Raw genomic sequence first — 27419 nt, forward strand, 5'->3', positions numbered from 1 at the left:
CCGCCATTGTCCAGCGGGAGGCCGGTCCGGTGGTCCCCAGGACGGGGCTGAGTTTAAAATTAGGGTGTCCTTGGACGTCTGTGGCTGACCTGTTGGCCTGGAATGGACCACCAGGACAAAGCATCAACAGTGGCAATGGCCTCGCGGCCGCAAGCAACACAACTTCAGGTAACAAAAAGGACGGATTGGACTCCGAGTCCCGCTGTTCCCGACAGAGTGACCTGTAGCCCGCGGCGCTTTTTCCACGAGAGAAATAAGCGCTGTGGCTCAGCCTCCGAGCCTGGGTCCAAATCTAGTTCCCTCTGTGTGCATGCTTCAGCCTCCTGTCTCCGTGCCATGGGGTGGAGGGGGAGGAGGGTGGTCATTTCCCTGAGGACAGACAGGCCCTGCTCAGGGGTTCGACCCCGCTCTGGCCAACGCCCTCCCATTTATCCCGAAAGAAGGTTCTCAGAGATGACAGGTGACTGACTAGCATTACAGACCAACCACATTGCGGGTACGGTCCTCAAAACATGTCCTAAGGCGCAGAATCAACAGACTTTTAAGGGAAGCTCCACACCATGACCCCTATTTTGCAAGTAAGGCATAACTTCGTGGGGCAGAGGTACCAAGTTAGGAAAACAGAAGTAACTTCCAAGGGTCACGCCCTTCTGGGCCTTGGGAAAACTGTGGTAGGTGTGGCTAATAGTGTTTGTCAAGCTCCTGGTCATCAAAGTTCTGCACTTGTAGACAAATTGCTTATTCTGTTCACCGTAGTTCACCTAGCAGAAGCCAAGACCAATTCATACATAAGTTCTGCAACGTTGAAATTATGCTCTGGAGGTCAGGAGGTGGGTATTTGATTTGCTTGGGGGAAATTTGTGTTAATTACATTTGGTGTGAAAAGTGAGCTTATGATAGTCTTAGATTGCAAATAATCAGATTCACGTTATCTCAGTTTTTCATGAAATGTGACCAGAGTGTAGAACTGAGAACTGAGGCCTATCAACAGCTATATGAATGAGCCATAGTGAAGGTGGATTCGCCAGCCCCAGTCAAGTCTTAGGTAACAGTCATGAGGCTGACAGTTTGTCAAGGAGTAAGCAATGAGACGGGCGGGAGAAGAAGTGTGTTTAATCACTCTGTTGTCGTGTTTCAAATAGTACACACAAAACACAGTGAGACCTGAAATAAACACTACTTCATGGTTTCTGATGGGGTAGGAAATCAAGAGTGACTTAGTTTATGGATCTACCCTAGGCTCTTAAAGTTATATTCAAAATGACAGTCCAACAGTTATTACTTGAGACTTATCAGAGCCTAGAAGACCCACTGTCAAGATAATTCATTCACATGCCGTTGGCAGGAGAACTCAGTGTTTCTCCTTGTAGGCCTTGCTATGGAAGCACTTAGGTCTCACTGTGTAAAGTGTAGTTTCCTATAGAGTGGTGTGATCCAGAAGATGGCAAGGTAGAAGCTGTGTTGTCACCTGTGACCTCAGCTCAGACTTTATGCTGTCATTTCCACAGTATCCTATCAGTTTTAGAAGTCATCATGGTTGCATGCAGATCAGGGGTGGGGAGGGATGAGGTGGAGGGGTTACTGAGGGGCCATTTTGGAGGCTAACCTCCACAGGAGCAAGGACCAAATAAGGAGACCCTAGAGGTCTAGTACACTAGTTTCTTGTGGTTGCTGTAGCAAGTATTTACAAACTGTGTAGCAAAAGACAATGTACATTGTAAGCCAAGACTGGTGACACATGTATATAATCCAGCAACATGAGTGACTGAAGCAGGAAGATGATAAATTCAAAGCCAGGCTGGACCCTCTCTCAGAAATTTAAAAAAAGGCGCGGGGGGTTGGGGGGGGACACAGTCTAGAGATGAGAAGTCAGAAATGAGCACCACTAAACTAAGCAGAGCCATACTTCCACCAAGTTCTAGGGGAGGTTCTCTGCTTTTCCAGCTATAAGAGCTGTAGCCCCGGCACTCCTTGCCTTGTGGCCTTTTATCTAGCCTCAGAGCAGCAATGTAGCATCTCCCTTAGGCGATCACATTACTTTCCAACTTCTCAAGTCTCACGCCTATCTCCTAAATGTGTGGTTGCATTTAGAGGCCACCCAGATAACTCAGGACATGTGCCTGTTTTGTCGTCTTTATCATATCGGCAAAGTCTATGTTACTACCGTAATATTCATAAGTTTCAGGAGCAGGTACCTGGATATCTTTGGGGGAGTGATCAGCCTTTATTGAAAAGTGACAAGGAGCCATTCAAGTGTCCAGAGCAGTGGTTCTCAATGCTGTGACCCTTTAATACAGTTCATCATACTGTGGTGACCCCCAACCACAAAATTATTTTGTTGCTACTTCATGACTATAATTTTGCTACTGTTGTGAATCGTAATGTAAATATCTGGTATGCAGGATATCTGATAGGCAACCCCCAAAGGAGTTGCAACCCACATTTTTTTTTCTTTTTTTGGTTTTTCGAGACAGGGTTTCTCTGTATAGCCCTGGCTGTCCTGGAACTCACTTTGTAGACCAGGCTGGCCTCCAACTCAGAAATCTGCCTGCCTCTGCCTCCCAAGTGCTGAGATTAAAGGCATGTGCCACCACCGCCCGGCTGCAACCCACATCTTAAGAAGCACTGTTTTAGGGACTGGTGATGTAACTCAGTGGGAAGAGTGCTTGCCTACAGGTGGGACGTCCTAGCACCACACACAAAATGGAAAAGCAGGGAAAGGTGTTGAGGACTGGTATAGGGTTGGAAAGAACCTCTTGAACATTGGATAAGATACTGAAAGCTGAGCGAAGATAGTAGGTTAAAAAGAGGGAGGGGGCAGAGATGGGACCTGGTGATCAAATAACAAATAATGCTGATGTGGCCTGGTCATCAATAGAAGAATGTGTAGAAGACGAAGATCTGATCACCTGAGGTTGCCTTCTGGCCTCTATACAGACATGCATACACACAAACACTCATAAACATACTCAAAAACAAAAAAACCTAGTAGTCATATCTTTTTCTTTTAAGATTTATTTTTTATTATACATAAGTACACTGTAGCTGACTTCAGATGCACCAGAAGAGGGAGTCAGATCTCATTACAGGTGGTTGTGAGCCACCATGTGGTTGCTGGGATTTGAACTCAGGACCTTTGGAAGAGTAGTCAGTGCTCCTAACCCCTGAGCCATCTCGCCAGCCCTTCTAGCCATTTCTATATGACATAAACCTGCATGTCTAGTCTGTCTGATCAGTCATAGGCCAGCTGTGTCTGGCTTTGTTGATCCTGCCAAGTGCTCTCATATGTTGTCATGGTAGCCCATGCCTACCCCATAGTGCTCCAGTAGGCTCCCAGTGAGGGCTGAGGCACATCAGTCAGAGTGTACAGTTTGTCAAGACCCCTGCCTGCCTGTTTCCTCTACCACAGAGTTAGATGGTCCAACTAATCAAGGTTGCCTGGAAATGTTTCAGGAGCCAGTGACTTTCCGAGATGTGGCTGTGGACTTTACCCAAGAGGAGTGGGGGCAGCTGGACCCTACCCAGAGGACTCTGTACCGTGATGTGATGCTGGAGACCTTTGGGCACCTTCTCTCTGTGGGTAAGTTCTGCTTCCCTAACTATAGTGGTGGAATCTTCCTGAGTCGTGACTGTGGGCCTCTAATATGGAGCTCCAACTTAACCTTGAGTCCTCATTCCCTGTAGGACACTCTTGTGTCCTTTCTGTCACAGACCAAAACCCTCATGTGACTGTGGATGCCCACATGTCCTGATGGTCAAGAGCCTGAGCTGCAGCCTGGGCTTGTTTTTCCCAGAGCAGCTTCCGACTTCCTGTGTCTCTTCCTATTTCCAGGTCCTGATCTTCCCAAACCTGCAGTTATCTCCCAGCTGGAACAAGGTGCTGAGCTGTGGGTGGCAGACAGAGGAGGCACCCGGGCCTGCCATCCAGGTAAGAACCCCACCAAGTGGGTGCCCCCTAGTTGGGGGGATTCCAGGAGGCCACTAGAGATGTACTTAGGAAGAATATGGTTTCATGGCCCTCAAACCTATTCCTCTTTTAGGAGCTTCACGGGACTTAACACCAGACTAAAAGCTTTGGTTATAGCCAAAGACGCAAAGAAAAATCTGTGAAGCGAAAAGGCTTTAGGAGGCAAAGTCTAGAGCAGTGATTCTCAGCCTTCCTAACACTGTGACTCTTTAATACAGTTCCTCATGTTGTGGTGACCCCCAACCATAACATTATTTTCGTTGCTGCTCCATAACTGTGATTTTGCTACTGCGATGATTTGTAATGTAAATATCTGATATGCAGGACATCTGATATGTAGCCCCCAGGTTGAGAACCACTGGTCTAGAGGCAGCAGATGTGAGTTTCTAGATCTTCAGACTCTAGAGTCAGACAGAATGTGCTCAGTTCCTCCAGCAGTGAGCTGTGGTAGTACATGAGGGACTGTGAGCTCCAGGGAGGATGAGAGTCTGTCCTAGGGACACTCTGTGTCTAGCGCATACCATGATTCTGGTGCTTGAAATAAAAGTAGATAGGTGAACTTTTCTTACCAATTAGGATGGTGGGAACCCACCCCAAATCCAAGTCCCCTAACACTCCCAAAGGCCAGCCTGTGAGCAAACTTCTCTTAGACTGCCAGGTTAGCCAGTTGTCTTGTATTTCTGGAGGGTCCACTGGGGCCTCACCCTCCTCTGCTCACAAAAGCCATCCACTTCCTCTCCAGCAGTGAGAGTCCTGCCTTGATTGTTTTTCTGCAGCATCTTACTTCCTAGGCCACACCCTTTCTCATGAGCATTCCCAGCATTTTCATCCTGGCCTTCCATTCAGTTCTTTTTTTTTTTTTTTTTTTTTTTGGTTTTTCGAGACAGGGTTTCTCTGTGTAGCCCTGGCTNAGACCAGGCTGGCCTCGAACTCAGAAATCCGCCTGCCTCTGCCTCCCGAGTGCTGGGATTAAAGGCGTGCGCCACCACGCCCGGCTTCCATTCAGTTCTTGCATGCTGGATTCTGTAAACCTGTTCCTCATACCCTTCTGCTCGTCTAATATCTAACTAGATATTAAACACTTGTCCTAGGACTGAAGAGTTGGCTCATTGGTTAAGAGCTCTTGTTTTTCTTGCCAAGGACCAGGGTTCAATTCCCAGCACCCACCCAGGACCCCTGACTTAGCTGGCACTGGTGCTAGCTTGTCATTTTAGAGATGTGCTAGGGATAATGGTTCTAAGCTGCTCAGGGTTACAGTTTGACTACAATAGCTCTAGCCATCACTTCCATGTTCTGGTGAGAAGGAAGGGAGGAGGTAGGAACAGTGCCAGACATCTGTCCCCTGGTCCCAGTACTCTTTGTTCGGGCCTGGATTCCTTGCTCTTATCCTGACACTGTTTACTAGAGAAGGTGGAAAGGAGAGGTCTAATACATAATAAATGGGCTGGTGCACTGGGACTCTAACAGCTGGAATGAATATGGTATGGCTCTGGTGACATATAACCAGCAGCCTGGAGTCAACCCTCCCAAATGCTTCAAGGGGTGCAGAGAGACAAACTGACCTCTATGAAGAGGCATGACCCTCACTGTCAGGTTCGTGAGTCTACAGCAGATCCATTTCTCCCTCCTTTATTGCTTGTTGCCAATGCTGCTTCCAACTGCTTTGTTGTCAGGAGCAAATCCGACTCATCTGCAGGAGTGCTTCTCACTGACAGCATATGCTGTGACTGAATCTAGGTTCCAAAATAACTGAGCCTTGACTGGCTACCACAGCAAGTGTGGCATCAGAAGTATAGCAGAGACTGTGAGTCATACATGTCCTAGAAGCAAAGGCCTCCAGAGAGTCCTGTTAAAATGGAAACACACTTTGCATTAATACTTGTGTAGATGCCCTACTGCTACCGTAGCAAATTACTCTGACAAAGTGGTTGGGAAAAGTACAGATTTGACTGGTTGTAGTAATAAACTCCTGTAAGTCCAAGCACTCTGCAGGGAAGCCCCTGCAAAACCCTGGCCAATGTGTTTCCTCACATTTGTGAAAATTGGTTGGAGTGGAAAGTAGTTATTAGTTCATCAGAAGCGACTGCTCTGGCAGTTCCAGAAGAGGTCCCACTGCCTTGTCTCTGCTAGTGTGCAGAGGCTGCCGTGTACCATGGCTCATGGGGCCGGCCTTCTGCAGAGCACATCACTCAGCTCTGTATCCACTGCCTCACATTCCTCGCAGACTCTGGCTCACCAGCCTTTCCTCCATGGAGCCTCTTGGTGATGTTTAGAATCCCTAGAGAACTGCACACTGTTAATAGTCTTAATTTGGGCCTGGCGAAGTAGCTCACCAGTTAAGAGTGCTTTCTCTTCTTGTAAAAAACTTGAACTTGGTTCCAGCTATCTCTAACTGTAGCTCCAGGAGATCTGATGCCTCTTCTGACCTCGGGCCCCTGCACACATATGCTGTGCATTCACATACATATGCATAAATAAAAATTAAAATTAAAATAAATTTCCACTAAAAATGTTTTAAATTAAATTTACAGTATCCTCTTTGCCATGTAACAGTGCCCAATGACTGGTATGTGGCTACCCTTGAGAGGCTATCATTCAGTTTAGCACGCTCTTCATTCAATGAGAGTAATCCTTTTGTTTTAAAGGAAAAGAGTGCTTATCTAGGCCGAACCCCCTCCCAGTACAGCCATGTGATTTAGTGGGCCTGTTGCATCTTGCTTTGTTTCTCACCAGTTCCCTCTTATAGTTACTTGACTTTACCTGGTGTACTGCAGTCTCAACCCTACCGTTGCTTCCTCTTACCACAGTTTCACTCTGGAGACACTGTGACTTTCTAAACACTATGGCTCAGTAGTCTGTTAGGGGGCCAACTGGAGCTGCGAGAGCCCCTGGCCTGGCCCAGTTATACCAGCTCAGCCCTCAGTAGTGGCCTGAAATCTCCCTCACTGGGTCCTCTTCATTCCCTCCCCCCTTCCCTTTGACAACATTGGTCTGGACCAGGGTTGCCCTGAGACTGTATTTTAATAGCATCAGCTCAGAAGTCCATTCAGCAAGCATTCCTGAGGACTCACCCATTTAATAATGCCTTTGATGCTAGGAGTGTAGCAGAAAATAAGATAGACAGACTGAAATGAGCCTTCAGTCAGGTGTCTGAAGTGAAATTATCAGGAGGTGATGGTTGAAACAAACAAACAACGACAACAACAACAAAAAGCCTGAGAAACAGGGTAGACGGTGCTCCCAGGACACACAGAAGTGCCTCTTTTCTGAGATAACACTGAAGCAGGCAGATGTCTGGGGACGCACGCTCCAGCCAGAGAAAGCAGCATGGGGTGTGGTAGGAGGAACAGTAAGGAAGACAGCGGGGAAGAATGGGGAGCAGCGGAGGAGAGCACACTCTTCAGAAGTGATTTGCATGGTGAGCAGAGGGGTAAGTAGGATGGAAAGAAGAAGGAAGACCAAAGTGTGGATACTTCATTCCTTCGTAGAATGGGGAACAAAATACCCATGGAAGGAGTTACAGAGACAAAGTTCGGAGCTGAGACAAAAGGAAGGACCATCCAGAGACTGCCCCACTTGGGGATCCATCCCATATACAACCACAAAACCCAGACACTATTGCATATGCCAGCATGATTTTGCTGACAGGACCCTGATACAGCTATCTCTTGTGAGGCTATGTCAGTGCCTGGCAAATACAGAAGTGGATGCTCAGAGTCATCTATAGGATGGAACACAGGGTCCCTAATGAAGGAGCTAGAGAAAGTACCCAAGGAGCTAAAGGGGTCTGCAACCCTATAGGAGGATCAACAATATGAACTAAGCAGTACCTCCACCCCCAGCTGTGTCTCTAGTTGCATATATAGCAGAGGATGGCCTAGTTGGCCATCAATGGGAGGAGAGGCCCTTGGTCTTGTGAAGATCATATGCCCCAGTACAGGGGAATGCCAGGGCCAGGAAGCAGGAGTGAATGGGTTGGGGAGCAGGGCAGAGGGAGGGTATAGGGGACTTTGGTGATAGCATTTGAAATGTAAATGAAGAAAATATCTAATAAAAGAAGAAAAAAAAGCAGAAACTCAAAAAAAATTTTTTGTGTGGAATAACACATTTTATTAAGCCCCTCTGTGTGCTGTTCAGAGGCAGCAAAGGGTGTAATGCCCAGCCAGTCTCAGCTTCTCTAGCTTTTCTCCTGTGGCCAGGCTCTTGGTTTTCCCTTGAACCCCTCCAGCATTCACTGAGACAGATGTTTTTGAATATTTAGCACCTGTCAGTTCCAGGCACTGATTGGACACTAGTGTCATGGTGAGTCTTAGGCAGGTGAGAGGCCTCAAGAATGCCAAGGGTGGGGCTGAAAAGATGGCTCAGCGGTTGAGAGCACCTACTGCTCTTGCAAAGGACGTGGGTTCTGTTCCCAAAACCCACAAGTTGGCTCACAAGTACTCTCTGACCTCAGTGGACTCCTGCATGCATGTTAAGGGTGGGCAATGAAGAGAAGCATAAAGTCCTCAATAAAGTGTAATTCCTAATCCCTAAAACCAGTCGTCTATAAGAGGGGGCCAGTATAATCATAAGAGTAATTATAAGAAGCAAAAGGGTCACAGTAAGAAAATGATATGTGACAACAGAAGCAGAGACTATTGAGAGGGGTCTGAAGATGCTACACTACTGACTTCCATAGGTTCTTCCGTGGAGCTCCCAAGAAAATCCAGCCCTGCTGACATCTGGACTTTAGGACTTCATATTGTAAAATACAAAACACAGCTACTTTGGGGCACTAGGTTTATGGTAGAGTGTAACAGTGTCCTTGCAAGAAAATAGTACATTTTTATTTTGTTTCCAGTGCTTGGTCTAGGAGTAAAGCTGTGGTTGAGGGCCGGGATAGTTGGTGTCAAGGGGAGAATCAGGTGTTACAAAGCAGGTTGTTAAGGTCCAGGGTATTGGAACCTACTTCTCTCCTTGTTTTCCATTAACTACTCAGAGCTCTTTGTTTTTCTTTTAGGCTGGATTCTTGAACCTGAAGACCACACATTACTAAAGGACCAGGGCCTCCCAAAAATGAAACCATCCCCCATTACAGAAAAGGATGGGTTTGCAAAGGCTGTTCCTTGTCGTTCTATGATAGGGATAGATCAGGAAAGTGATGGCCAGAGGCAGGCACTCAAGAAGGACCAGAGTAACTTGAATGACCCCAAAGAGATACCACTTCAGAGTCAAAGCCACAAAAGTCTTGGACTTGTGGAAACCTGTGTTCTTGGCTTAAACACTTATCTATTACCAGTTATTTCTGGAAGAGAGTATGGCTGTACTTATGACTCACAAGTTAAAAATTTAGAACATAATCCAAGCTTAGTTAGACAACGGACAGACTCCCCAGCAACACAGTCCTTTGATGACAATGACAGTCAAAAAGCCTTTGATCAAATTATGCCCGTTACAGAACTCACAAAAAGTCAGGTGCAAGATAAACCCTATAAGTGTACTGATTGTGGGAAGTCATTTAACCATAATGCACATCTCACAGTGCACAAGAGAATTCATACGGGAGAAAGACCTTACATGTGCAAAGAGTGTGGGAAAGCCTTCAGCCAAAACTCCTCCCTTGTTCAACATGAGCGAATCCACACTGGAGACAAGCCTTATAAGTGTGATGAATGTGGGAAATCTTTTTGCCACAGTACACACCTTACAGTCCATAGGAGAATTCACACTGGAGAGAAACCCTATGAGTGTCAGGACTGTGGGAGGGCCTTCAATCAGAATTCATCCCTTGGTCGACACAAGAGGACACACACTGGGGAGAAGCCTTATACCTGCAGTGTTTGTGGGAAATCTTTCTCCCGGACCACTTGCCTCTTCCTGCACCTGCGGACTCACACTGAGGAAAGGCCATACGAGTGTAATCACTGTGGAAAGGGCTTCAGGCACAGTTCCTCCCTGGCCCAGCATCAGCGGAAGCACGCTGGTGAGAAACCCTATGAGTGCCGACAGAGGCTGATCTTTGAGCAGGCACCAGCTTTAACAAAGCACGAGTGGACAGAACACCTCGGCTGCGACTCACCGTTGAGTCAAGGTGAAAGGACTCAACGGAGTGATAGGCCCTTTAAGTGTAATCAGTGTGGAAAGTGTTTCACTCAGAGTTCTCACCTCATCCGACATCAGATCACCCACAACAGAGAGGAAGAACCACTACGTGGACGTAGCAGAAGGCGAGAACAGCCCTGTAGACGGGGCTCAAGACTCATTCAGTATCAAAACTCAAATTTAAGAGAGCTTCCTGTAGCCCAGTCAAAGGCAGGACAAGCAAGCAGAACCCTGGCCTTGTTTGACCTTCATGAAATTATGCAGGAGAAAAACTCTGTGCATGTTATTGGGGTAGAAGAACCTTCAGCGGGCAACTCCATGCTGTTTGACACCAGGGAATCTAGCTAGGAAGATAATTCTTTAGATATCTTTTGAGTTACCAGGCACAAACATTATGTCCACACAGTGTATGGATGGCAAGAGATGGCATAATGTCAGTATTGACCTCTGACTTCCTAAGGAAGTGGTGCCTCCCACACAGTTGAGGTTGGTAGTTCTCAAACGTATCAAACTCAGCTCCTGTTTTTGTTTTCTGAGACAAGGTCTCATGTGGCCCAAGCTGGCCTCAAATTCACTATATATCCAAGGATGACCTTGAATTTTCTGATCTTTCTGTTTTCATTCGCCTCCCTAAGTCTGGGATCATGGCTGTGTGCCACTAGACCCAGCAACAACAGACACCTTGAGATATCTTCTCCATTATCCCACAGTGAGTTTACCAGGAATAAACTCTCTGCACTGGCATAGTGTGGAAATAACATATGACCCATGTTGTGTGTAATTTTAAAAAAACAAGCTTCCACCTTTGCCCGGAACTGTGGCGCTTAATCCTGGTTTAGCTCCAAGATGGGCTGCCACCAGTCCCACCCCCAACTTGTCTGTTCCTCCTGGCTTAACTGAGCCAGCAGCCAGCTGTTGCCTTCCCCGAGTTCTTCGTAAAGGATAGTTAATTTGTGGTGTATTATGTCAGTGAGCTATCTTACCATGTCCATGTGCACCGATCTTTACCAGGAGATCATGGTCTGAAACTTTAAGACTGGTTCAAGGATACTGCTGTCTAAAAAAAAACACTATAAGGGACTTTATCATGCCAAATTGATTTTGCAGAATAGTGATGAATTCTTATGAAAGTTTGAACAAATCAAAATGCTATTGTATTGTGGAAACTGTCTAAATTCCTAATGTCCACAAAGTAATATGCGTTTCTATGTGAATTCAAGTCAGAATCCCAGTTTACGTCTCACACAGGTTAAGTCACATGTAGCTCGGCTCTGCACTTGACAGTCATTGCAGCATGCGTATCTCCTGTCCTCATTTCAGTACATCATCTGACAGAGAAGTACCCACAGAACTCTACAACATCCTCTAAAGTCACAGCGCCTATGAAAACCACTATCTTGAAATATCCAAGGTTGTTAGAGGTAATTTGACCTCAGAGGACATTTGGTAATATGTGGAGTCATTTTTGTCCCTGCAACTTAAAAGATGTTACTGGTATCTGGGTGGAGGCCCAGGATATTGCTCAACATACTTAAGTGTCCAGAGCAGCTCTTCCAAGAATTTTCTAGCCCCAAATATCAATAGTATTAACATGGAGAAGCCCTGATACAAACTCAAGAGGGTTGGGTAATAAAACACTAGGCTGGCATGTAAAAGGCCCTAAATTCAGTCCCCAGTACAAAAGACACAATAACTCACCTTTTCTAAACTGTAAATTGATTAAACAATGCTGTATTGACAGTCATGTGAGTTGTTCTTAACAAATAGTCATATATATATGTGTGTGTGTGTGTGTGTGTGTGTGTGTGTGTGTGTGTGTGTGTGTGAATTAGTGTTAAGTAAATTACTGACTTGCAACATTTATATTCAGGGTGAATAATTCCTTTATCTTTCTGTAAATCTTTTATCACTTAACAATGAACATTCTAAAAGACAAATGATATATTTTCACTGGGTCTCCTACCAGTATTGTTTTCACATCCACCCCAGAAAACCATCTTGTTCATCTCTCTGAATCTATTTGTGAAAGGCTAAGACTTTAAGTATATATAACCGTAACCTCACTGACCCACGGGGACAAAGCCTTTTGCATAATCACACTAAGTCCATCATTTTGGGGTTTTGCCACATGGGTTTTTGAGCAGTGCTTCTGGGCCAGAATTTGAATGAAAGCAGTGACCTGGGGTTATTGATTGTACTCTTCTCAACCAGAGCAAAAGATATTTAGGGAGAAGTTACTCTTTTACATCTCAAGGGAAAGGATGACTAATATCTAACAGACACCATCAGATATCCAGCATCCACATGTTCCTGGTTGCTTCATAAACCTTCGTATTTGTTTTAATCTTTCCATAACCTACACGGTGTGTTTGGTTTCTTTCTTAAAGCTTTTAGTTGTGCTGTTTCTTCGTCTTTTGTTTGTTACTTAAATAACTTTGATATAGTGAACTGATTTCCGGTTTGGTATCAAGTCCCTGAACTGTGCTAAAGGGGTGCCCCTTAAGATCACATGACTCAACCTAATTTAAAAAGGAAAAAAAAGTCATTTAGAAAAAAAAGTGCTTGCAATATACTAAAACCTAATTTAAAAAGAAAAGAAAAAGTCATTTAGAAAAAAAAAAGTGGGGGGTTAGCGAGATGGCTCAGCGGGTAAGAGCACTGACTGTTCTTCCAAATGTCCTGAGTTCAAATCCCAGCAACCACATGGTGGCTCACAACCACCCCTAATGAGATCTGACACCTCTTCTGGTGTGTCTGAAGACAGCTCCAGTGTACTTATTTATAATAATAAATCTTTTAAAAAAAAAAAGAAAAGAAAAGAAAGAAAGAAAAGAAAGTGCTTGCAATATATTGAAAACCTAATTTAAAAAGAAACAAAAAGTCATTTAGAAGATCACATGACTCCCACTGTTCTCAAAGCTCCTCCCCCATGCTCCATGTTCTATGAGGTTGCTGCAGGAGGACTATTGGAAAGCCTTCCTGTCAGCCCTTTTGTTGTTGTTGATGTTTTGTTTTGTTTTGATTTTCAAGACAGGGTTTCTCTGTATAGTCCTGGCTGTCCTGGGACTCACTCTGTAGACCAGGCTGGCCTTGAACTCAGAAATCTGCCTGCCTCTGCCTCCCAAGTGCTGAAATTAAAGGCGTGTGTCACCACTGCCCAGCTCTCCTGTCAGCTCTTAATGCAAATAAATAAATTTTAAAAGCTTTATACAAAACAAGATACTTTTTTATTTGTATTTTTTTAATTTACACTATGGCATCTTTCTTTTTTAACATTTAGTTAGTTAGTTGAAATATTTATTTATATGTAAGTACACTGAAGCTATCTTCACACACACCGGTAGAGGGCGTCAGATGTCATTATGGATGGTTGTGAGCCACATGTGGTTGCTGCGATTTGAACCCAGGACCTTCAGAAGAACTGTCAGTGCTCTTAACCACTGAGCCATCTCTCCAGCCCAAGACACTTCTTTTTAAAGGTTCATTTATTTTATGTTTATGAGTGTTATTTCTGCATATAGAGCAGCATACCAGAAGAGGGCATCTGATCCCATTATAGATGGTTGTGAGCCACCATTTGGTTGCTGGGAATCAAACTCAGGACCTCTGAAGAAACAGACAGTACTCTTAACCACCGAGCCATCTCTCCACTCACCACCACCACCACCCCCCAAAGCAAGATATTCTAACGACCATTTTCATATTTACAGGGAACTTCACCCTTATCTAATTGCTTTCCTCCACATGTTCTCTTAAGGAAAAAAAAGAAGGCGGGTGGGGGTAAGGAGTTTCCCAACCTATGTCCATGCAGTTCCTGACAAAAAGAACATTTATTGTTATCTCTGGTTTCTCATAGAGCAAGGAAACCTACTTAACCTAGAAAGAAACAAACTATGGAATATGCACAGCTCAGCTGTAGTCACATGCTTGTGCCCCAGGAGCATGGAATCAACTGATTTAGTTGTATAGAACAGTTGCCTGTCAGTTGCCTGCCTTGAACAGTCATCCTAATAGCACAGTAGTTCTTGCCACTTTGTGGGAACGGTCCAGCATCAGGACTGCTGGCCATCACAGCTTCTTACCTTTGTTCTCTTCTAAGAACCCGAAATCTGATGGGGTCTCCTTTGGAGCACACCTGGCTTTGGATCAGCATTTTTTTTTTTTTTTTTTTATCTCCAGGGTGCTCACAAGACTCTGTTGGTGTCCAGAGTTTGCTTCTCTGCACTCACATTTCCCTCTGAAGTTGGCCTTTCATTTCCTTTGCCAAGTCTGACTTTTCATAATAACTCAGCTGTTATACCTTGTCTGGTAGCTTTTCATTCACAAAGCTAAGAAAAGGTGCATCAGCTGGCTGACTTTGTGGTAGTTCTATGAAATAGTACCATTTCTAGATGAGCCAGGAAGTGTGACACAGGACTTTAATCCAGCACTCAGGAAGCAGGGACAGGGGCAGGGGCAGGCAAATCTCTTAAGTATGAGGCCAGCCTGTTCCAAGATATCCAGGATTACACAGAGAAACCCTGTGTCAAAGTCACATAGACAGATAGATGAATGGATGGATAGATAGATAGATAGATAGATAGATAGATAGATAGCATGTGCAACCATATTCTAAATGAAGAAAAGTAGGCCCAGAGCAAATATTACTAATTACCAGCATAAAGGTAATTATGTATGTTATATTCAAAAGTAATATAAAGTCAGACTTTCATATGAGCATCCAGTTTACAGTAGTTAAGATTTCAGTGACTCCGGGCTGGAAAGATGGCTCAGCAGTTAAAAGCACTGACTACTCTTCCTAAGGACCTGAGTTTAAATCCCAGCAACCACATGGTGGTTTACAACCATCCTTAATGAGATCTGATGCCCTCTTCTGGTGTGTCTAAAGAGCTACAGTGTACTTACATATAATAAATAAATAAATCTAAAAAAAAATTTCAGTGACTCACTTATGTTGGAGGTGCTGCTGTGGTGTTTTGTTTTGTTTTGTTTTTTGGTTTTTTTGTTTTTTTTTGTTTTTGTTTTTTGGTTTTTTGGTTTTTTTTTTTTTTTTTTTTTTTTTTTGCCTTTTTCTCATGGTCCTGAGCAAACTGCTAAAGCCCCAGTCATTGTACCTGTAATCAATACTGGGAGAAATAGGAAAGTACGGCAAGCCAATATTCACCTTTCTCATATGTCAAAGAAAGGCCTTCCCAGAAGCCTTTGTCATATACCCACATAATTTGTTGGCCAAAAATGAGTCACAGGGCCATCTGTCATAAGAGGTTTGGAGTGGTAGTGTTCAGCATTCCTAACCTCTGGTGGCTGCAGAGAAGGTTGAAAAGGGCTCTGTCCCTTTTCTCTTCCAGTCTCTGGAAAGAGTCACCTGTATTCCACATTTCCACAGTGCCAACGTTCACCTCAGGCCTCTCCCCTGCTACTTCACAGAATCAGTTGTGTCCACAACTGGGTGCTGCCATTCATCAACGACCCTTCTGCTGTCCCCCAGCTTGCAAACAAGGTGGGGAAGGAGGGATGAGTACAGAGTAAATTCATGTACTAGGAACCTGCTCAATACCCTTCCCTCCGTTGGAAGTAGCGAAACATTTCTTTCTCACCTGAGAGTCTCTGTGAGGAACTGAATTTGGCTGAGATTGCTGTACTGCCGATTTTCTCCTCAAAGCACTGATCACCTTACACCTTTCTGTTGCACAGTTCCCTCAATACATGCATCCTGTGGCTTCTCTCTATGAAGTTTGTTAGTATGGCCGTTAAAAAGACTGTTACTCATGCACCATTCACTTTGTATGGAGCTCAAAGACAGACAAACTTGTAGACAATTTAGCAAATCCCAACAGTGAAGGCCTCCTAGTCAGGCACCTTGTCTAAAGTCTGGAAGCTGTCCGTGATGTTTAAATGGCCTGCAGACACACACACACACACACACACACACACACACACACCACCCCCAGTTGTCTCATGTAGTTAGTGTTAGTTAGCTAAGACTGGCTACATTCAAATGACAAAGGTTAAGGAAGGATTGAGGAAGGATTGTAGTTTAGGGCTTGAGGTTTCACTTAATGTGAGTAAAGGTCCAGGTTCCCCAGAACCAAAAAAAAATAAGCAAAATATGGCTGGCAAGAAGGAAAAGTGGGTAAAAGTACTTGCTGCCAAAACTGAGTTTGACCTGCAGAACTCACTTGGTAAAAGGAAAGAACAGACTTCCAAAAGTTGTGACCTCACTCACTTGCACCGTGCATGCTCCAACTTCCCACGCATCCCACAACTTCTACTCAGAAACACCAGCCTAGAGTCACCATCCTCCCCAACCCAACCCCCGGCACGCATTCAGAACTACAACTCCCACAGGGCCGAAAGAATTAGCGCTGTGCTTTCTGGAACTTGTAGTCCAGGTGACGTGCTGTGTGGCCATTCGCCTGTACTAGGCACTTTGGGACTTGTGGTCCCTGGGCACGAAGGCGCATGTGTGTGCGTCACCAGGGCGCCTTTGGAAGTGTCCGCTGGGAGTTCTGGAGACCCGGTGAGCGCGGGAACCCTGGCATGGAGGGGTGAGGGCTGCGAACGCCCACGGCAAACCTAACGGCCTGTGAGTACAGGACAGAGTGTGGCACGGCTGATGGAGTGTAAGTCTGACAAACCAAAAGCGGGACTGGCCGACCGGTTGTATGTGTCCGACAGGTTGTGCTACGTCTGATGCGTCGTGGCCTTGGATATCTCGTCGAGTGACTGATGAAGCTACCGACAGAAATAGCTTTTCGATGGACTTTAAGATGGGTTTGTAGCCGGGCGTGGTGGCGCAAGCCTTTAATCCCAGCACTCAGGAGGCAGAGGCAGGCGGATTTCTGAGTTCGAGGTCAGCCTGGTCTACAAAGTGAGTTCCAGGACAGCCAGGGCTACACAGAGAAACCCTGTCTCGAACCCCCCCCCCACCAAAAATAAATAAATAAATAAATTTAAAAGAGATGGGTTTGTAACGAGTTCAGCCATGAGTGAAATCCTCTGTGTCTGGTTGAGATGCTGACTAACATGGTCTTCCTGCCTCTGCCTCCCAAGCACTGGAATTACTGGTGGAAGCCACCACGCCAAACATTTCAGCTGCTTTATTCACTTATTTTTATTTTATATGCATTGGAATTCTGCATGTAAGTATGTGTGTGAGGGTGTCAGATCTTGGAATTACAAACAGTTGTGAGCTGCAATGTGAGTGCTGGGAATTGAACCTGTGCCCTCTGGAACAGCAGTCAATGCTCTTAACCACCGAGCCATCTCTTCAGCCCCTTGAGCTGCTTTAATTCCACCATAAAATGTATATTAATTGAGCCAGCCATGGTGGCACATGTTCTTTTCGAAGCCAGCCTCGCCTATGTATCAAGTTCCAGGCCATCCAGGACTTTATAGTAAGCCCCTGTATCCTGGTTGGGTTGGGTTGGGTTGGTTGTATACAACTTGATGAAAACTAGCGTTATCTGAGAAGAGGAACCTCCATTGAGAAAATGCCTCCAAGAGATGACTTGTAGGCAAGTCTATAGGGGCATTTCCTTGATTAATTATTGACGTGGGAGGACCCAGCCCAGGTGCCACGCCTGAGAGGGTGATCCTGGGTTATATAAGAAAACAGACTGAGCGAGCCTTGGGAGACAAGCATGCCACCACGACCTCTGCTTCAGTTCCTACCTTGAGTTTAACCTGACTTCCTTCAAAACTGGTAATTTGTGAGGAAAATAACCCCTCTCCTCCCCAACTTGCTTTTGACCAATGTTTTATCACTGCAATAGAAGGTGCAAACTAAGACAACCCTGTCTCAAAATACACACACACACACACACACACACGCATCACACATGCATATATAATATGTGTGTGTTTACTATGTAGTAATTTATATTAATATATATATTTATTTGCTGGTTTTAGCTTGACTAATTTTTTAGAAATATTTTTCTGGACTGTTAGTTTGTACTTGGGATTTACTGCAGTATCAGATACATTATGGCATTTCTGGGGTAGACTTAGGCGTTCTGGTGACTGAGGGAGGTCCTGCTGCTATGCTGTATGATAGGAACAGAGGGATGAAGTCCTGCACTGCAAGTACCAAGTCTCTGAAGGAAGTGCTGTCCCTTTCCAGATGTTAGTAGCTTCCCTCTCTAGAAATGGGGACTGATTCTGAAACAAATACTGAAGTCAGCAGCAAGAGGATTGTAAGTTCTATTATGTAAGCTCTTCCTGTATTATACATGTGTGCACATATGTGCACACACAGAGAAGCCATGGCCCATGTGTAAAAAAGGTCAGGAGACAACTTAAAGGAGTTGGTTCTGTCCTTTTACCATATGGGTCTTAGGGGTTGAATTTAGGTTGTCAGGCTTGGCGGCAAGCACCTTTACTTGCCAAGCCATCTCCCCAACCCATAACGTGTTTTTTGTAAAGGGCATTTTAGCTGACTGTCACCTACTAGGAATGTGTGAAGTGGGTTCTCATCAGCCTCAAGCAGCACTCGTTGTTTACTGTTCTTCTGCAGTTTGGAAAGACTGAAAATCATCCCCCCATAAAGGAAAGACTGGAGGGCATCATTTTGTGAGGTCCAAGACCAGCTCTCCACCTGCTGACAGAAAATAACCCTAGAGGTTAATTCAGTTCCCCAGCTTTTTTTTTTTTTTTTTTTAGATTTATTTATTTATTATATGTAAATACACTGTAGCTGTCCTCAGATACTCCAGAAGAGGGCATCAGATTTCGTTACGGATGGTTGTGAACCACCATGTGGTTGCTGGGATTTGAACTCGGGACCTTTGGAAGAGCAGTCGGCGCTCTTAACCACTGAGCCATCTCGCCAGCCCCCTCCCCAGCTTTTAATATGGAAACAGTAACACTGTCTCATAGAGGATCATGTGTTAACAGACACACGAGGCTAGGGTCACCTAGCACATAGTTAGTTCCCAGGGCCTGTCCTCATTTTCTCCTATTCCTGTCCCACGTTGTAACGTACCTGTTATTTTCTCAACCTGTCCATATCAGTCTAGTAAAGGCATTGAACACAGGTCCCATGTCTTCCTCATCTTGGCATCCTTAGCAGAGCTGGGTACCAAGAAGATACTCAATGAAGATTCATTAAGCAAAACTTGCGTTTACATATGTATAGACAATAAGGTAACTGAAGCCCCTTTACCTGCTTAGTTCATCTCTCTGCCCCCTCCTTTTTGTGGGACAAGCAGTGGCTTGCTAGGTAGCTCACAGTCTTCAAATCCTCCTGCTTCATCCTCCCAAGTGTGATTATCTTGCCCTTGGTCCCTTACCCTCTTCCCCCTCTCTGCATTCACCTCCCCCTTCTCTACGTGCACATGACCAACCTGCCCCCCCCCCCCCCCCCCCCGTCTGTCTGTCTGTCTCTCTCTCTTTCTGCTTTCTTCTTAACTCCCCTCCCCGTGCCATAAATAAACTCTATTCTATTTAAAAAAAAAAAAAAAAGCCCCTGCAGTGAAGGCAGATGGATAATAAACAAGCACTCATATAATTGTGCCATCTGTCAGGTGGTAAAGAGCAATAAGAAATAAAGCAAAGTAGAGGGCAGAACCTCTGCAGTTATCTTTTTGTATAGAGGCCTATTTATGTATTGTTGAGAAAGAAAAGTCTTGCTCTGTAGCCCAGGATGGCCTTGAACTTTCCGTCTTCCTGACTTAGCCAACTGAGTTGTGAGATTACAGCTATGTGTCCCTATTAGAAAGAACCACAACAGAAATTAGAAAATATTTTAAACTAAGTGAAAATGAAGTGGGGTATAGTAGTACATGTTTATAATCCCAGTGCCCAGGAGGCTGTAGCAGAATTTCCATAAGGCCGTCATGGTCTATGGAAAAGATCCTGACTCAAAAAAACTAATATAAAAATGTAGATAGAACTTATCAAAATTAGGACATACAACTAGAGCTTTTGGAATAAAATGTCTAGCTTTAAACACATGCACTTTATTTTAGACTTTTATATTTATTATGTATACACACACATACACACACACCACAGCATAACATCTTCAAGAGTCAATCTTCTTCCACTCTGGGGGTCCTAGGTATGAAACGTTTGTCATGAGACTTGGTGGCAAGTGCCTTACATGATAAACCATCTTGCTGGCCCAGATACATTTGTAAAGATGCAAGGTGATCAGGCATTGGGGCATGCACTGGAGATGAAGGTGAAGGACAGTGAACTGGAAGCCATGCTAGCTACATAGCAACACACACAGACACACATATACACACACCTAACAGAATAAATCACCGTGGGATTACCAGGTCGAAAGATAAGAAAATAGGAACTGTATAAGTGACAGGAGACATGGCTTTGTGGCTTTGTGGCTAGCTGTGGGCTTGCTTGCGTTTGCAGCTCACTCGCCTGCTGATCCTTCCCTAGCTGGGAGACTTGGAGAACATCCTCTCATTCTGTCTGTCTTCACCTAAAATAGGAATACAACTTGTCCCTTGAGTTTGTTTCTTTGTGTTTTGGTTTGGTTTGGTTTAGTTTTTGGTTTTTGAGACAGGGTTTCTGTATATAACCCTAGCTGTCCTGAAACTCACTCTGTAAACCATGCTGGAATTGGATTCAGAGATACACCTGCCTGTGCCTCCCAAGTGCTGAGGTTAAAGGCGTGTGCCAGCACCGCCCTGCTGTCCAGGGAGAGGGAGGGGGAGGGGGGAGAGAGAGAGAATATGAATATATATATATATACACATGATTATATATATATTCATATTCTCTCTCTCTCTAATATATATATATACACATGTGTACTCACAAGAAAGAGACCTTGCAGGATGAATTTTAGGCTTCTCAGCAGCGATCAGCCTCTCAAGGACTGAATGCTAGCAGCTTCTAGAAGCTCTTTTTATTGTTTCTAAATGGCACTGTTGTCAGTTCTGCATACCAAAACTTACTTGATCTAGAGCTTGTCTTGAGTAATTTCTTTTTCTTTTTTTAAGATTTATTTATTATATCTAAGTACACTGTAGCTGTTTTCAGACACACCAGAAAAGGGCATCAGATCTCATTACGGATGGTTATGTCACCATGTGGTTGCTGGGATTTGAACCTTTGGAAGAGCAGTCAGTGCTCTTAACCTCTGAGCCATCTCTCCAGCCTGGAGCTTATCTTGAAAGAACCATCACCTTAAGCAATTTTCAGCCATACTAGACTTCCTGATTTGCCAGGCATGTCTCAAGACTAATTGCAAAGGCTCTGAGGATCCTTTAGAAGACTCGCTCCATAAATCTCAGTTAGCAATCACTGGCAAAAGGCTGCTTCAAAGCTTAGGTGCCAGCACTCCATATTCATGCCAGATACAACAGTCAATTCTGCTACAATTCTGTTTTTATATGTACGATTGTTTTGCCTACATGTGTGTCTGTGTACCACACATATGCCTGGTGCTTGTGGAAACCAGAAAAGGGTGGCCCGACATTGGAATTACAGACACTTGTGAGCCCCTATGTGCGTGCTGGGAATGAGACCCGAGTCCTCTGTAAGATAATCCAATCTTCTTTACATTTTTATTTTATTTTATTTTTTTGGTCAGGATCTCTTAATCTCAGCCCCTAAGATGATACTTTTATTTTTATATATGGTACTCAAGCAGGAGTCAGTTCTCTTCCTTCCACCAAAGTGGTTCCTGCACCTTTACCTGTGGAGCCATCTCATTGCCCCCTCCCCTTTTAACTTCATTGAACTTGTTCTTTGATAATTCCATCCATGTATACCATGCATTCTGATTACTGTAACACACACACACCCAGTCTTCCTCCCACCTCAGTTATCCCCGCATCCTCCTTACAAATCTTCCTACGCTCATGACTGTTTTGTTTTTAAAACCCACTGAATTTAATCAGGATCATCTGTACCGTGGATCTGAAGCTTTCTGCTGGAGCTTAGCGGGTTCCCCTCGGTTGTGTATTATGAATGCATGGGACCACTGAGTACCCTCATTTATTCTGAGTGGGCGCTGACATGGTCATTATACTCATCTTTTTCTAATGTGACAATGAGTGTATTGGTGGCAAGCACCTTTACCAGGTAATCCATCTCACTGGCCCAAATACATACGTTTAAAAAAAAAAAGCAGGCATGGTAGTACATGCACAGGATGAGGCAGGATGGTAGTGAACTGGAAGCCAGCCTGGCTGTCTCAAGCCTGCACCTCCCCTCCCTTTTTTCAGGTGGTGATGAAGCTCTAACATTTCTTCAGCCCCAATTCTGAGGCTTGAGTCATCCCTGTGACTCACTGAATTCTTCTGCCCAATGGCCATCCCCAAGAGCCCTCTGAGCCCAGTACTCTGGGAACAGGATAGCTTCCTTCAGGTGAAGGTTGAGGAGGAAGAAGCTAGCGACTCCCAGAGCCAGGAATCCAGCCCTAGCTTTACTGCCCACCCTGAGGCTGCACGATTGCGATTCAGGCACTTCCGCTATGAGGAGGCATCCAGCCCTCATCAGGCGCTAGCCCAACTGCGAGAGCTATGTTGCCAGTGGCTGAGGCCAGAGTCGACCTCCAAAGAACAGATGCTGGAGTTGCTGGTGCTGGAGCAGTTCCTGGGTGCACTGCCCCCTGAGATCCAGGCCTGGGTGGGTGCTCAGTGCCCAAAGAGTGGAAAGGAGGCTGCCGTTCTGGTGGAGGATATGACTCAACTGCTGGACAGGAGAGGTAAGAAGGAGCAGCAGGCAGGTGGTCACTGATAGATAGCTCTGGCTACAATGGCAAGCTCTAGTTCAGGATTGCTCCGGTACTCATTATCACGTTTGTACCTTAGCCATGGTTACAAGTGACCAAATCCCAAGCGATTAAGGTTAAGGAACTTAGATATAGCAGTATCCAGAAGATACATCACAACACTGAAGGAATGAGCGCTTGACACTGAGCTGGCTTGTTCTTACCCTCTCACATTTTGTATTTCCATTAGATTTGGGTTTTTCTGCGTTAGTTTTATTTATTTTTTAAAAAACAAGGTCTTTTGTGTACCGAGGCTTACCTCAGATTTGCTACATAGCTGAAATGACCTTGAACTCCTGATCCTTCTGCCTCCACTTCCCAAATGCTGGGGTTACAGGGATGTAGCACAAGTGGAACGGGAGTCAAACCCAGGGCTTTCATGCATGTAAGCAAGCACTCTCTGCCTGCTGAGTCACATCCTAGCTTATGATCATCTCCCTAAGGTGAGCAAAGATAAACCACCAGTCCCTGACTTGTTTCTTACCTGAGTTGACAAGGGGAAACAGCAGGCAGTGTCCATTGTGAGCCTCACCGAACCAGTCATATCTTCTGTTTGCCTTTGGCCAGCAAGTCCCAGAAGTTGATAGTAAGCCTGGGGCACTTCCCCCAAGGAAGTGTAAGCTACTCACCCAGAAGAAATGACTGGATCCCTTGAGAGGGTGGGGAAAAGAAGTAAGTATCCCCGTGTGTGTACGCTTTTGTAGCCTTTCCTATGCTAGCCTATAGGATCTGGGGGTCAGGAGTGGTTAGATGCCCTGAGCTGGAATGGTCACTTGTCATTCAAGGAAACCCACACATATGTCCCAGCCCAGAGAAGCTTGGTAGGATGCAAGAACCCAAGCACTGTACAGTCTAGACCAGAAGCTTCCAGAGCAAGTCCCAGTCTGGCTGCAAGCTAACTAAGAAGTACAACTGCCTCAGCATGTCTACTAATCCCGTGATTTGTTTGTTTGTTTATTGAGGAGGGGTCCTACTATGTAGCTCTTGGATTGGAACTACTGTGTAGTACTATGGCTTGGAACAAGCTATGGAGACTAGGCTAGCCTTGAACTCAGATTCTCTTGGCCCCATCTCCCAAGTGCTGGGACAAAAGGCATGCATGACAGTGCCTAGCTAATCCTGTGATCTTATACCAGGGACTCAGCACCTCAGTCTCCTCATCTACAGTGGAGCCACTGAGTACCTCCTGGAATGGAAATGAGTCAGTGGAAGTTACACACTGCACTTGGAATGTAGCACATAACAAAACCCTGATATAAACCAGCAACCCTGGCAGGCAAGTACTAGCACAAACTGAGGTCCATATGATGGCAGTGTTGTTTAAGGATTGGCCACTTGGCAGCTCAAAGTATGGGGTTAGAGCACTGTTTCTGAGTCCACTCAGCCCAACTGTACACTAGAGCAATAACTGTTGCATCCTTCTCTGACTCATCCCTAGGATTCATCTGTAAATGTTGCCAGAGGTAGTATGATCAGATACCCTTTGTACCTATGAAGGACTGGTCAGTGCAGGCGTGCCTCTCCCTCCTGTGACTTGGAGCTTCAGAAGCAGATCACCCACTCTCCACAGATGTCTAAATTCTGCTGTGAGAAATGACAGTCACAAGTATCTCGACTGATCTCATTTGGCCACTATTCCCAAAGACAGCTGTAGAGTTTAAGGGACAGAGCCTAGACTCCCAGTGGTCTACCCATGATTGCAGGGAGGAGATGCACAGGTGCCTGACAAGGACCGGCTCCCTTCACTCTTGTTTCATTCAGATCTTGTCCACATGAAAGCTTTCCTTTTGGCGTTTTAGCCAGATCAGGAGCCTTGGCAAAATGGATGGTTTGGTTGAGGGTGGAAAAATCAGAACCACGAGGCAGTTTAAGGTCATATAAGAGGACAAGCCTGAATTCTTTTTCTTACCCAAGACCCCAAAGGGGAAACTTCCTTTTGGAAATGAGGCCATGTGAGAAGAGTGATCCACATCTTCCCTTTCAGAGTAAATGAGCTGGGCCTGAAGCAGATGAAGAGGCTTATGTGGTGATCCATGGTGAAAAAAAATAACAAAGTGCTTTTTGATTTAATTCCAGGATGGGAGCCAGGAGTGGAACGTGAAGAGGCAAGTTGCAAACAGAGCAGTACAGATGAATTGGAGCCAACAAAAATGGCGACTGAAACTGTCATGGGAAGCGTTTTGCCAAAATCTACCCTTGCCCACACTTGTAAACCTGAGAGCCACTCAGAGAGCCAGCCAGAACTCCTAGGAGCACTCTGGATGAAGTCTACTGCCCAAGAGATGGATTTCAGAAAAGCTCTGGGGCCTCACATGGATGCCCCCAAAGACCAGCCTGGCCATGAGTCTCATGCCTCAGGAAACGGTTCCAACGTGTGGTCCAACTTCCCTTCCCCAGACAAGGCTTCTTCAGAGGAGAAAGTTGGCCCATTACTTGATAATGAGACAGTGCCTCCAGATACTTGCTCAGAGAAGAAATCCTCCAAGGATAGTGAATGTTTGAAAACATTCCAGAACACTTCAGCTCTGGAGGCCCACCAGAAGAGCCACTCTCAGAAGACGCCCTATGCCTGTACTGAGTGTGGGAAAGTATTCAGTCGGAGCACCCACCTTGTCCAACACCAGGTTGTTCACACAGGAGCAAAGCCCCATGCGTGTAAAGAGTGTGGTAAAGCCTTCAGTCGAGTTGCCCACCTGACACAGCACCTGAGGATTCATACTGGGGAGAAGCCTTATAAGTGTGAAGAATGTGGTAAAACCTTCAGCCGCAGCACCCACCTCACGCAGCATCAGCGAGTACACACAGGCGAGCGGCCCTACGAGTGTGATACGTGCGGGAAAGCCTTCAGCCAGAGCACCCACCTGACACAGCACCAGCGCATCCACACTGGGGAGAAGCCCTACAGGTGTGATGTGTGTGGGAAAGCCTTCAGTGACTGTTCAGCTCTGGTCCGGCACCTGCGAGTCCACTCTGGAGAGAAGCCTTATCAATGTAAGGACTGCCCGAAGGCCTTCGCACAAAGCTCTTCCCTCATTGAGCACCAGCGCACTCACACGGGTGAAAAGCCTTATAAATGCAGTGACTGTGGGAAAGCTTTTAGCCGCAGCTCAGCTCTCATGGTGCACCTAAAGATCCATATCACCGTGACTCGAAGCACCCCTTAGAGTACAGCACAGCCTCCCTGAGAGGATTGACATCTAAGAAATCTGATAGTTGTGCTACCCAGTGTCTAAGGGGTTATCTGGAAACACCTCTACATTTGAGGTCCCAGGGGAAATCCCCTAATGAACACGGATTCAGACCAATTGGTGAAGCTTCTAGAAGCTTCCTACTGCCCTCTGTATCCCACTCAGGCTGGTCCCAGAGAGAAGATACTAAACTGATGATCTGCATTGTTTCTTGGAACCAGAGCAAGGTGTCTTTCCAGGCTCAGATGCCCCAAGATCCTCGAGGCAGGAAGACCCAAGCTTCAGGTTCTCACATGGTTACTGTTCTTGCCGGTTCCTTGCTGATCAGCCTAGAATGGCCCACTCTGTGCCTTCACACCTGCTTCCCCACCATATTACTTTATGCCTAACTCCAAGACAGACTTGGGAGGCTGCCTCTCCATGCTATCCCTCTCATGTTCTCCCTGCTTTAATCCACAGTGTCTGTCTTCTCCCACGTCTTCCTTCCACATCTCAGGCTCCAGCCGTGTGGATTCACCTCAGGCTCATCTCTAATCTAGCCCCTCCTGCAGTATCACCTCCTGTGAGCTCACCTTGGGCCTCCCTGGATTTTTATCAGGGCTCTCTTTTCTCACCTCTTCCTGCCTTCATTCCATCTCCACCCACTTTCTTCCTGGCGCATCTCTTTCTGCTACCCAGATCACAGTGAATCATTCCATGACACAATATGTTGTCCGTGAGTCACCTCTTCAACAAACAAGCATGCCAGGATATATGTCACTTTGGTCCAAGCAATTACTCTAGGAATGTTGTCAAAGGAATGTTGTCATTTGTCTTTGAGCAGTGTGTGAAAGTCATTTCAAAATACTGGTCTGCCTGTTGGGCAAACTACACTCCTTGTCTGTTGTCTTGTGTTTGCTCCAGACCTGGCCTTCTCTTGCCTCTTCCACTCCTTGTAGCCTTCACCTTCCACATGTCAGCCATACATCCCCCACCTGTGTGCCTTTCTGTCCCTGGAACCCTAAGGCCTTCTTTCCTCTATGATGTCTCAGATGTCCTTGAAAAGCTTCCCCAAACACTTTGACCTGGCCTTATTTTGCCTGACACACTCTTGCTTCTGGGGTACCCCATTATTAACTATCTTAAACCTCTTTACCATGTCATTGTGCTTGCACTTCTTAAACAATGCATAGGCCAGTGCTCCCAAAGTATTTTATGCTGTGGACACAATGCACAGCTAACCCTTCCCAATATCTCTAGGATGAGTGTGACCAATACCTCCCTTAGGTAGTCACTGTCCTCCACCCCACGTTTTCTTCATAAAGACATTTATGGAAGAGCCCCTGTGCCCATGTAAGTCCAGCTGCCCTGGTCAAAACAAAACATTGCTATACCGAGCCTTCCTTGCCTCAGGGTGTAGCCCTGGGTACCACAGATTTAGAGGATGCCAGCACTC

At 45.5% G+C, this 27419-nt stretch overlaps 1 protein-coding gene across 1 annotated transcript; it reads left to right on the forward strand.

Moving 5' to 3' along the window:
- Znf8 (zinc finger protein 8) lies at positions 1-26803 on the forward strand. Its single transcript, XM_021165975.2, has 6 exons — positions 1-168; positions 3454-3580; positions 3833-3928; positions 8967-10391; positions 22308-22730; positions 24873-26803. Exons 1-6 carry the CDS (start codon positions 103-105, stop codon positions 25958-25960), a joined length of 3225 nt encoding a protein of 1074 aa, XP_021021634.2. The 5' UTR covers positions 1-102; the 3' UTR covers positions 25961-26803.
- The last annotated feature ends 616 nt before the right edge of the window (positions 26804-27419 follow it).

This window comes from Mus caroli, chromosome 7 (assembly GCF_900094665.2).
Source record: "Mus caroli chromosome 7, CAROLI_EIJ_v1.1, whole genome shotgun sequence".
NCBI classification, from domain to species: Eukaryota; Metazoa; Chordata; class Mammalia; order Rodentia; family Muridae; genus Mus; species Mus caroli.

What these genes read in the sequence shown, in the direction of transcription:
- Znf8 (XM_021165975.2), top strand. Translation starts at nt 103, where the DNA reads ATGGACCACCAGGACAAAGCATCAACAGTGGCAATGGCCTCGCGGCCG. An exon ending in CACCCGGGCCTGCCATCCAG is followed by an intron (nt 3,929 to 8,966) that starts GTAAGAACCCCA and finishes TTTTTCTTTTAG; the next exon opens with GCTGGATTCTTGAACCTGAA. An exon ending in GTTTGACACCAGGGAATCTA is followed by an intron (nt 10,392 to 22,307) that starts GCTAGGAAGATA and finishes AGTCATCCCTGT; the next exon opens with GACTCACTGAATTCTTCTGC.